This window comes from Numida meleagris, chromosome 3 (genome assembly GCF_002078875.1).
Source record: "Numida meleagris isolate 19003 breed g44 Domestic line chromosome 3, NumMel1.0, whole genome shotgun sequence".
NCBI lineage: Eukaryota > Metazoa > Chordata > Aves > Galliformes > Numididae > Numida > Numida meleagris.
In genome coordinates, this window is record NC_034411.1 from 19,187,650 (window position 1) to 19,199,739 (window position 12,090).

General features: G+C 42.7%; 1 protein-coding gene across 1 annotated transcript in view; it reads right to left on the minus strand.

Moving 5' to 3' along the window:
- Positions 1–12,090, minus strand: part of TGFB2 (transforming growth factor beta 2) — a 64,098-nt gene that overhangs the window by 16,299 nt on the left and 35,709 nt on the right. The window contains exon 2 of the mRNA XM_021390670.1: positions 7,927–8,090. Within this exon, the coding sequence (XP_021246345.1) occupies positions 7,927–8,090 (164 nt within the window). The remainder of the gene's footprint in view (positions 1–7,926; positions 8,091–12,090) is intronic.

Below are 12,090 nucleotides of genomic sequence, written 5' to 3' on the forward strand. Positions count from 1 at the left end.
CATTGTACATGGAGACATATGTTGTAAAGTGCCAAAACCTCGATATAGTACCAGCTAAGTGGGAGTCCACCAGCTATCAGAATCTTAACTTTCTTATCACCACTAGTGCAAGAGAGACCATGTATTTTTTCCAAAATTCTTGGTGCTAGCTTTCACACTTCTCCTTTAACTGCTTTTGGAAAAGAATAATTCAGAAATTGCCTTCAGTGCAACAGACTTAAAAGGGCTTTACAGTCCCCTTGCTCATCAGTGGAAGCCTTTCCATTCCTCGTGAAGGTCTCCGAATCAGGCTCAAACTAAAGGCAGAATCTTTAGAGACTAGTATATGAAAATGCAGAATTCCTGCCAAAATACAAAGGTATGGAGTGCTTGCCAAAGTCTTAAAAAAAAGCCATAGCTGTATGATCCATCTGCTCAGAACTTGCCAGACACGTTCTTCATGCAAACTCGCAAATAAAAAGAACATATTGCACACATAACCCAGCCCCTTTTATATCTGGATGGACTACAGCTGTGGCAGAATTCCCTGAGTGTCAGCTGCTGCTCGCTTAAAGGTAAAAGAAGGTGAAGTGTGAGGGAGCAAGGAGAAGAGCAGCTAAAGTGGGTCAGAAAGGGAAGGGAAGTGAAGTATGTCAGGGAATCACTGTGGCTGATTCACTGCTCTACCCTGTGGCGAAGGGATGAGCCTCAGGGAAGAGGATGAAGATTGAGAAGGGATTTCCTCTCCACTCCTTCCCCAGGCAGGGCCTTCCACCTGCCGTGGCAGATACATGTGCTGGGTATGGTAGAGATGCAGCCCTGAGGCTGCTCAGTTTCATTTACATTTAAGCAGGCAGGAAGACTGCGTTGTGAAAGCAATAAGTAAGAACAGAGGGTCTGGGGTCCTTCTCCTGGAAGATTTTGAAATATTGAGCGCAATTTCCTGCTGTTTAGGAGATTTTAAGATAGCTCCAAAGAAAGATTTTATGTAAAATGAAGCAAAACAAAAAAATCCTGTAAACTTATCTAGCATTTAGCTTTAACTTGCCAGAGGCACATTATGTTTTATTAAAATATCAACAAAGGGCAGCCAAAGTCAACAAAAACAGAGTGGGCTCTCCTGTCTCCCAGCCAAACCCTGTGTCCTGCAGGGTACTTCTGTGCTCACCTTCCCTCTGAGCTCAATTCCCCCAGCCCCCTCCTTTTCCTCAGTACTATCCCTGATAGCCACATTTCATGTTCACATGCATTTTCTTGCAATATTTTGGCATGAAACTTTCTTTGCTTTTTTAATATTCAGATGTACTGCTTCTTCCATGATGATGCCTTCTTCCACAAGTCACTGCTTTCCTTTTCTTTGTCCTGCCTGCACTGTTCTCCCTCCATCACCATTCTCCCTATGGTTTTCTCTTCCCACCACCTACAGGCTTCCACACAAACCACTCCTATACTCCATCTTCTTCCATCATCTATTCTTCTTCGTACAGGCTCCTCTCCCACAAAGCTTCACATTGTTTTCCTATACCTCTTATCCACAGCTTTTATTCATATGCCCACTACTGGACAAGGTAGCAGAGCATAAAGAGGTCCAGAGTCCTTCAGTTTTCTCATCAGTGCCGAGTGATACTGGGATCATTTCTTTTTGCCAGGTCTTTTTGATGAGAGCCTGTCACTTGCTTTTAAATATGGCAAGTCTCTACAGCACAGTTTTCATTTTTTGGACCCAAGTGCTGCTCTTTCCCCTCTCTTCCAGACTTTTCTGTTCCCTAGCTAGCCCTGAGATGAACTATCTGATAACAAAGTTCCCCACCTTCCTCAATACCTTGCTCATCTCTGACGAGCTCCTTAGTACCAGATTGATATTCCCCAGCCTAATAACTATCAAGCTGCAGTACTGGTTAAAACTTGGGCACGTCTGTGTGGCTGGTTACCTTGCCAGACTGCTTGAATAGCAGAAATCTGAATTCAGAGGCTTGTTTCTGACCTATGTCCTACATTCCTATGTTCTCCATAATGTACACACACCGCAAACTGTAATAAATCTGTCTGCCATCTCAGCGCCCTACATTTCAGTAGGGTTGAGTTGAGTACGCACCAGCTCGTGCCAGTAGCTAGTGGGGTTTTATGTACCACTTCAAATTGTCTTCAGCAACTTTGCAGTTCCTTGTAAGAGCTGGCTGCATCTGAGATAAGGTCTCAAATGGCAGAGAATATGACACGCTGATAAATACTTCCCTTCACACACGCTCAGATTATTTGCCAAAGGTACTCTACACACGGTCTTAAACATACTGAGTATTTTGTAGGTACAGTGTTTGGAACAACAACAACAAAGGATTCTTGAATAAAAAGAAAGCAGCACTTTGACTGAAATATGCTAAAAGTTGACCTCCTCTGATCCTCTCGTCCTCAGTTGCTGGGATTGGGTGGGTAAAGCAGAAAGTTGTTATGTGCATACTTTATACTGAGTTTAGCACTTCAAAAAGCACTGCACATTTGCCACTTGACCGTAACCTTGCAACCAATCTGCGTGCAAGAGCCTGGCTTCAGGACAGCAATACATAAATTGTGCGAACCAAATATACCACTTGAGATGTGGGTCAGAGCAATGGCAGTCAGCTGGAAATGAATGATACTAGGTGATATCTGTAACCCAGACATCCCACACCAGCTCAGTGCCACAAACACTGCTTCCTGGTATTTTGTTCTGTGGTATGAGAGATGGCACTTATGGGCCAAAAAAAAAAATAAATACAACCCTTTATTTGATCGTACTGAGACCAATCTGGAGCAGCACTACAGTGGCCAGTGTAAATTGCCTCAGATTTGCACCACTGAGATCTGGCCCAAATCTATAGCAGTTCATTATAAATGTATTCCCTAACTGAAAAACAAGACACTGTCTGAACTGAAGGCATTTGAAAGACTGACTGTGGTTTAAATTTAAATCTGACTCATAGTGGGGTAATATGTTCCACTGCATCTTCCTTCTTATACCTCCAAGGGAGGAGAGAAGCCCTTAAAGAAACCAGGTCTGACATTGTCTAGAGGATGGCCACTTTTTCCTAAGCCCCATGCAAATGCTGTGGGAGCCTTTGGCATGGATGGGACCATACTCAACACAGAACCATAGAATATCCCACGTTGGAAGGGACCCATAAGGATCGAGTCCAACTTGTAAAGAGTTGGAAAGACTGAAGGTCTGCTGCTCCTGATGGCTTCCAACTCCACATCCCAATGCAATGTCCCCCTGGTGCTGCACAATTGCTTGGACACTTCATATGGTGAGTACCCCCCCATTATCCACCACCCAGCAGCTGCCTACACGCGTGGCAGCCTAGGACAATGACACCAAAAACCAGCTCTTTGGATGCATCTCCTGTGATGCTTTATGATGCATTACTAAAACATAGTACTGCTTCCATAAGAAGCAATTATTACTTGTTACTGTTTGATTGTACGCAATAAAGCTACCTCAAAAACAATACTGCAACACTCTGAACCAGTGCTTTCCACCCCACAAGGATTTTCACTTGTCCAGCTTTGCAGTGGTGCCCGTTTATTTTTTGGAATGCTTATTCATAAAAGGCAAGCTTTTTCTGAAGGGTGCAGGGACTTTATTCATAAATACAGAAGCACCTTAATAAAAGAAAAATGTGATGAAGCCTTGAAAGTGGGCAAAAAAACTGATGAACAAAGACATTCCCATAACAACCGAGCTTTATCTGATCAAATTCCAATAAAGCCTGCATTTGGCATAAATCTTTAAAAACATAGTGAGGGCCACTGGAGGATGCTGAAACTTGTTTATTTAGTATTACTCTTCCTCCCTCCCCCAGAAGTATTTTATCCTCTCAATATTTTCTGAAGACTCGGTGCACGTTTAGAAGTGCATCAAGTGAAGATGGTGCAGTGGAAAGCGAAGCATGGAGTCGCTGCCTCTGGGGTTCCACAGCTTCCTTCCTTCCCTGCAGCTTCCCTCTCTCCAATGTGCTGATGCTCAGCAGCACCAGGGATTAACCTTTGCTTTCAGGCAGAAGAAATAACAGAAAAGATGGTGCCTTTAAAGAATTAAATTCTATGTGGCTTCACTTAACTGGAGCCAAGAAAAGACAGAAGCTTTTATACCAACCTTATAAAAGAAGCTTAATTCCCACTTCTATGAGTATAATTTTTTTCATCATAAGACTACTTAATACATGTGCTGTGCTTCCCATCTGCACAGGAACACACAGATGTGACTGACTAATCCCAAAATACTCAGAGAAGTATTCTGGGTGAAAACAGACATTAAAGAAACTGTTCCTGCTCTCAGGGATTACCATTCGTCCCCCAGGCTTCGGGAGAGGAGTTGAAAGAGGATGGTGAGGTGCAGCATGTCTCACTGTGCTGCTGTCAGAGCTTTGCTCAGCACCCTGCAGGAGGTGAACAGAGGACAGCCAGCACTGCACAGGACTTTGAAAAGGGACTTAACCTCGGTCCCATGAATCCTCTGAATACATTGTCCCATGTCTGCAAACATCCCAGCTGGGGAACTGTGAATATGGGGCCAACGAGCTGCCTGGCTACCCACAGACCTGAGGGAAGGGATATGTTCAGGTCACTCTCAGGAGGATCCACCTCCAGGACCTATTGATCAGCATCCCATTTGCACCATGGGGCACAGCCAGCTTGTCCAGTGGATAAACAACTCAAATAAATGCATCAAGGTCCTCTGCATCTGACCGTGCTGGGTGGGACAAGGTCCTGCTGGGAGTGAGGGGCCCAGGCTCACCATGCCAGGCAGCCCCAGACTGCCTTCATGCAGCCTGTGCAAATCAGGGCTCTGCAGGAAAACACAAAGTCCTCCTCTGATGTGGTTTGGAAAAAGGAGCCAAGCATAGCCTCAGGAAAGCTTAGTTGAAAAGGTGCAGTCTTGCATTTCTTTCTCATTTTAAGGGGTAGATCTCTAAGGTCAGAGGACCACACAAAGAAAGAATCAGGAGGAAAAACAAAATATTTATGTTCTGCTTATTTTTTTCTATTTATCCTGCACATCTGTCTCTAGCTGTTCCTAAAGTATGCTTTCAGAGTAGTATTGTCCTTTCTGCATTGCTGGTATATACACTGCTACTAAACTGCCACTGGCCAAAATCAGATTGCTTTGGGGTACCTACATGTGTCCAGGGGTGCCCAGCCTCCCAGTGAATTACAACAGGAGAGCTCTGGCTCTCCCCAGGAGACTTCTGCCTCTCTCCTCCTGTTTGATGGAAAAAGACAAGACACAGGAACAGCCATTCCCTGAAACTACAGGTATGAGAGGAATTTCAAAAACTCTCATCCAGGAGAGCTCAGCAAAGCAAAACACCAGGCAACCTGTGAGTTGGTGAGAGGAAAAAAGAAAAAAAAAAAAAGGATTAAAAAAAAAAAAGCTAATAATTAAACGTTGCTTATGCAAGATGAAAAACCACATTGTTGCTTCTGGGCACAACAGCCCTGGCAAGCCCAGCACTATCTCACAAGACAGGAAGCAGCGCTTATGCAGGGAGGAGGAGCAGCAGCTACACTTGCCAAATCTACCAGCAGTCTCCTCTGAGAGGCTCTCTCTCCATGCATGGCTTCTCAAGCTTCAAGCAAACATACCTGAGAAAGTTTTCAGCCCTTACAAGATGTATTTGCCTCTCCCACTTCCACTGAAATGAACTTCCTCCCCATTCTCTTTTACCTCCCACATTTGTTCCTTCCTTCACTGTTGGTCACTTCCATCATTACACAACACTGAAGTTCCTCCAGCATCACCTTGCTCATCCTTCCCTCCCTGCTGTTCCTTAGGCTTCCCTTGTTTTACCTTCTAGAACTTATACTGTTAGTTTTAGGATGCTTCTATAGCACTGTTCTACAGTAAAGCCTCTTCTCCAACTTCTCCTTGTGTTTGCCTCACCCGTTAAACACTGCATGCAGCCTCAGCATTGTGATGGAGAGATGTAGGAGGGTTGAGGGACTCCTGGTAAGAAATCCATGCAGTTCAGATCAGTCATCACAGAGGTAACACAATACCTGCATGCAAGCTTTGGAAGAGCGCTGCACACGAGACTGCAAGAAGTGGTAAACATGACCAGCAGGCAGAGTAGTGGCAGAGAAAAGAACTAGCAGGCATCTCTTACTAACCAATGGGTCCCCTAAAGGAAATGCTCCAAGAACAGCTTGCATATCTACAGGCAAAGCAGCAAGCAAGACACTTAATGTAAGCCCGGCACAAACACACTCACCTTGCTGCCTCTGGTGCATCTGTTTAGGTATAGAAAAGCCCAATAACCTGCACTCGTTATTTACCCAATACTCCACTAAGTATACCTCCACCCAGTCTAAAAAGGAGATTGCCTTACTCCCTGGCTATATATTTATATAAAGAACCCAAGTATCTGTTGTGGGTGCAGGTGTCAGTTATTTTCATGGGCACAGGCTTGCTGGAGTCAGCCTCTCTCAAATGATCTCCAGCTGTTTCTCATCAGAAGGCAAATTCCCAGCTGTGCAAAGCCCCTTTCTTCCCTACCTCTGCTGAACCCTTTCTGTCCCACATTCCTCAAACATGGAGGTGCAATGAGCCAAGCTCAGGCAATCTCAGCTGTATTCCTTCCAGGTGCATGATTAACAGCTCTCAGAAAGCCCAGGGATGCCATTATCTGCATTTAGGATGTCTGAACAGTGAGGTCAAGCCAGAGTATATGATTGTTTTGACAGGCTGGTGTGACACCATGCCAGGGACTCATAATGTAATTCTTTGTGATGGCTGTCAGACACTGAGCACACCAGTGGCTTTCATCAAAGACTCCTGTTACCTCTCTCTTTTAACAAGTGAAACGTTATTTAGGCACCTTTTCTGCCTTCCCGTTCTTGGGAATGCACATGGCCAGGCTGCAGCCTTGACAGCAAGCACCCAGTGACCACCTGCAGACCTGAACCCCATTCAGTGGGGAATCACACTTCTCTCCCATTTAAATCATGTTTAAAACCCCAGTGCATCATTTCCTGCCCTCAGTCTCTAAGTCAGGCTTATACTGTCACTGCAAGAAGCATGAGAGCAAATTCTGCTTTATCTGCTTCCAGCTTGGTTTGCACTTAAGAAAATCAGGCAGCAGAATATGAGCTTTGAAAGTAAGGGTGATGACTAACTCAAATTTGCACCAGGCTCTGTGGTGCTGCATACTCACAGCAGTGCTCAGGTACAGCAAATTAGTGTAGCAAAAACAGAGCTACAGAGGGGTTTGGTATGGTTTATTTTACAAGATAGCTTTCTACCTAGCAGGATTTTAGCTGAACAAGTGCTAGGTTGATGGAACAACCATGAGTTTTACCCAGTCTATAACTGCAGGGAGTTGAATCTCTTTTTGCTGTTCAGTTTCCCAGCAAGATGAACCATGCTTTACATGAAATACACCCTGGCCAGTATTTCCACAGACAAATGCACAGAATCCTTGCAGTTGAGTTTAATGGATTTAGCATGTGTGCAAGCTGACTCACTATCTAGTTAGAGGAGCCTTTGCTTGAGTTTGTTTACACACAGAGGAAGTTTTGTGGGGTTGTGACGGTTTCTATGCAAGACTGAATTTGCTTCTTCAGTGACAACACCATCTGACCAAGTTCATAAATCATCTAATGTCACCAGCTGAACAGGAAGGTACAATTGGAAAACAAACAAAAGAGAAACAAGTCTTAATAACACTCCAGAGTAAAAAAAAGTCTTTAGATCGTTTTCTTCCTCTCTCCTCAAACCCTGAATTTTCCTCTGCCTTGCTTCAAGCGCTGACCCACCATATGGAAGTCAAGCTGAATGCTGGAGTCCCAAGGCACACTTTCTAGAAAAGTGTGCGTATTTCAGCTTTGTAAGACTTTGAATGAAGCTGTTTCCAGAAGAGACACAGGAAATATGCTACTTTTGACAGACAACAGTAACAGCTGGAGCCCTACCTGGTACAGCTCTATCCGCTGCTCCGAGACCCGTGCCTTTGAGTTCTGCAGGCGGAAGACCCTGAACTCAGCCTTCACCAAGTTGGACGCATTTTTCTCCATCGCTGAGACGTCGAATCTAACAATTCTGAAGTAAAGGCTGTAATAGCTTGGTGGGATGGCATCTGCAAGAAGGCAATGTAATTATATATTTCTTAACCGATAAAATACATTGTTCTTTCATCTGTTTCAATAGAAGACAGCCAGAAGGCACTAAGGGAAATATCTGTAGCGTGATTCAGTTTCCAGTGGCCAATTTAGTATCATTAACAATTTAACCCCCCAAAAACCAACCCCACATGTGCTTGATTATAGGAATAGCAGATTAATAGAGATTAACAACCATTTCCAACTCTACTTCAGGGTATGCATTTAACCCCACTCCTTTGACAAACGGGTGGAAAATCCTGGATGCTTACAAACTGGAAAAAAATTCCTAACAGTTTGTAGCTGGCAAATGCCTTCAGACTTGTAAGGAATTCACAAGAGATATACTAAGAAGACAAGTAACAGGAAATTGTTTGATCTGTATGTTCTCTAATATCCATTTTCTCCCAGGGCATGGCATATAAATTAGTCAGCTTCAGGTTTTGTTTACTGTTTAGTTATTAAGGATTTTATTGGAATAAAATATTCATTCTCGTTATAACAAGGGCAGGAACAGAAGAGAAAGAAGAAAAGGAAGAAAAAAGCAAGCAGATCGTAGACAAATAGAATTACATGAACATTGTCTGTTTCCAAACAGTAGAAGTTAGATTTAACCATCATTACATATTGCAGAGAAATTAGAAAAAAAAAAAACCAAAACAGTAAAACAGAATCAAGTCTTCAGTAATGATATCAAAAGTATCAGTTTAGGTTTCAAAACAATCCCTTCCTTCTTTGCAGCTGTAAGCCCTGACTGAGGTTAAGCAGCAAAGTACTTTTGCACAATTCGGATTACCCAGAAGGATTCAGTGATCATCTGAGGCCGTTCCACCTAATTCTGGCCAAAAGCACAAACAGAAAACCATGTGCAGAAATCTCTGAACATGCTCTGTATGTGTGACATTCTCCACACCCTGTTGTTTGGCAAGAATTTCCTCAAACTGCAAAGTGGGCACGGTGAGCCAAATTCAGGGATGAGTCAAAATGACTCAAAGGCCCTGATAAAATCTCCATTCAAGCTGAGGGAAAGGTTTCCTTTCCTCTTACATTTTGAAATGTACAAAGAAGCAGAAGAAAGCTGAAAACTGTATTGTGGAGGCTGGGGTTGGGGGGAGGGAGGGGTAGATTTTCAGCAGATTCAATTTTTCATTGCTCCACTTCACCTTGAATAATATATATGTGCCAGTCTCACTCAATGCTGGTCTTCCCCCTCAAGAAGACCTAAATGAAGGTCTTCTGAGTAAAGCTTAACTTCATGTAATGATGATCTTAATTTTGATAGATTTTGAAAATTCTTAAGAAAGCTACTCAGTTCAGAGGTTACATGCTCATTTAAGAGGGAAATAATCTCCTAAATTTATTTTTTTCTGCTATAGAAAAGTCAAAGACTACTACTTGTTTCTCTGCCAAACCTAATCCTACTAGGAATATAATTTGGCATAATAATATGTATGGATAAGATTGATGCTTCCAGGATGAGTTGTAAGTCGTCCTTCCCTGTCATTTGTTTGAAGCATCAGGCTACAATTTCCTACCCTGTGGACAAACCAAACTAGCAGACAGCCACTTGCCCTGGCACAGACAAACCCAGTCCATCTTGATTTCATTTCAGATGCAAAAGTCCTATTTAACTGTCTTGTTGATTTATATTTAGCTTCTAACTTATTTCTAGACTTTGTTGGACTTTATTTGTAGTCTTCCTTTTCAGTTTTTGTATTTTAGATACCATACGTTATAAATGCGTGCCAATGCTACCAAAAGAATTTTCCTAAACCATCTCTACATTTGTATTTTTGCTCCCTTTCATTTATAAAGGAAACAATAACAGATAGAGAAGGAATACTCTTTCAGTGTGCATGCTTTTGCATTTCTGTATGTGCAATACACAGTGAATGAGTATTTACCTTCTGCTGGACACCAATTATCTCAAATAAATTTCACCTCTTTCACAGGACAGTTTTATACCTTGCAACAGACTATGAGAAATTTATTTATTCTATCATTCACAACAGCATTCACGGGAAATCAACTCAGGAAAAGGTATTATTTGTGGATAACTGAAAATAAATTGGCTTTTTAGCAGCTAGAGCTCTTCCCCTGTGAAAGAACAGCTGCATGCAGACTTGGGGTTCACATGAAAATTCATCAGCATGAGGACTGAGAACTGAGACTTGCAACTCTCTGCAAGGGAATGGGAAGAATCCTATGGAGTTTACAAGGGTTTAGATTAGCCTTTTAAGTGGTCTCAGATGCTGCAATTTCTATCTCTGTGACTCCACCTTAACCTGACAGATGTATCAATAGAGTCTCAGATGGATGTCTCTGGATTTAGCTCTGATTTTGGCCCAGGGATTCCAGTAGACACCAGGATGACTCTGAGCAACTCTGCAAAGACAGTTACACTACTGCAGACCAGACTCCTTAAGTATTCTTTGAAAGATTATCATTAATTTGTGGGATTAAATCATTATGTTTCCTATAGCTTGGAAAAAACAGTTCTCTTTTGTTTTGGAGAGAGGGGAATAGTAAATGCACTGGAAGATTTCATTTTTATCATCTTTCAATTATTTGTTAATTCAACCCCCCAAAAACTGAAGACTTCTAGCTGTAATGATCATAATCATATTCATCACAGCAAGGCTGAGATGAGTTATAAAACACAGTTGGAGAAGGTGAAGGTAGTTTCCCTCTTCCTTCCTTTAGTCTAACAGCTCCATGTGCTTAACACTGAGCATTACAGGTTTAGATTGTTTATTCTTTTTTTCTTTTTATTCCTTTATGAGCTGAAATCTCACCAGCTGCTTTACATGGGACAGTTCAAACTGCTAACTTGGGAAGTTTTCCAGAATATGAGTTCTTAGTGACTTTGTTCAGTGTTCATGTGTGAGACCAGCCTGCAGCACTGCCCTATTGAATATTATGATAGGATCGTAGAATCATTAAGGTTGGAAAGACCACTAAGATCATCTAGTCCACCCATCAACCCATGCCTGAGACTGCTCTAAAACACATCCCTCAGTGCTACATCTACCTTTTTCTTAAAAACCTCCAGGTGTTGTGATTCCACCACCTCCCTGGGAGACTCTACCACCTCCCTGGATGGAGCAGGTTGGAAAAGCATCAACAGGAGACTGCACACATCCCCTCACCGACCATCCAAAGCAGCAGCTAGACCCCAAGGCACTCCTCCTGGAGGACGGTGAGATGGGTTTGAACTCCCTGAAGCCAAAAGTGGGAACTGAAGGAGACTGAACCCAAAGATGTTTTCCCGGAGCTACACCCAGAGTCAGGGACCTCCTGCTTAACAGGACGACATTTTTGTCTTCAGTAGCTGTACCATACCAGCTAAGGCTTTTCTCACAAGTACTACGTGTACTGACATTTCAAGAGAAAAAAACACTCTGACACAGCAGAGAGTTGTGCTTGTTGTTTGGCAAGGAAAAATTCCTAAATCCAATTGTATCCAAACAAGACCATTTTTTCCCCTCTGAATTTTCATTTCTGCTATTGAAACAAACAAACAACAAAAATTATGAATTATTTGCACAGCCCAACATAGACAATGTAAGTAACTTTATTTTCTCATTGGAAGAGGCCAGACAGGCTGACTTCACACATACACTCAACTGGGAAGGCTGAGAGCTTCAATCCAATCCTTCCATCAAGGGCTTGCAATAAATGCTCCAAAGATTTATTTTTATTCCCTTTTGTGTTTATTAAACTTTGGAGGGCTTCTTTTCCTTATTTCTTTTCTTTCTGGTGCTCTGCCCATTCCTTATTAGAGCAGCTACAAAAAATGGAGTGCCCTTTTTTTCTCGCCTTCTTTTTTTCCCTCCTCTTCTCTCTAACTGCAGAACATGAATGGCCATGTAGTAGGCTTTGAAGCAGCACATGCAAATATTTACAAGATTAGCCTGATTGTTATTAAACGCAGTTGTTATGCTTTCCTCTCTCTGGCAGGCTTCCCTAAACCCTCTG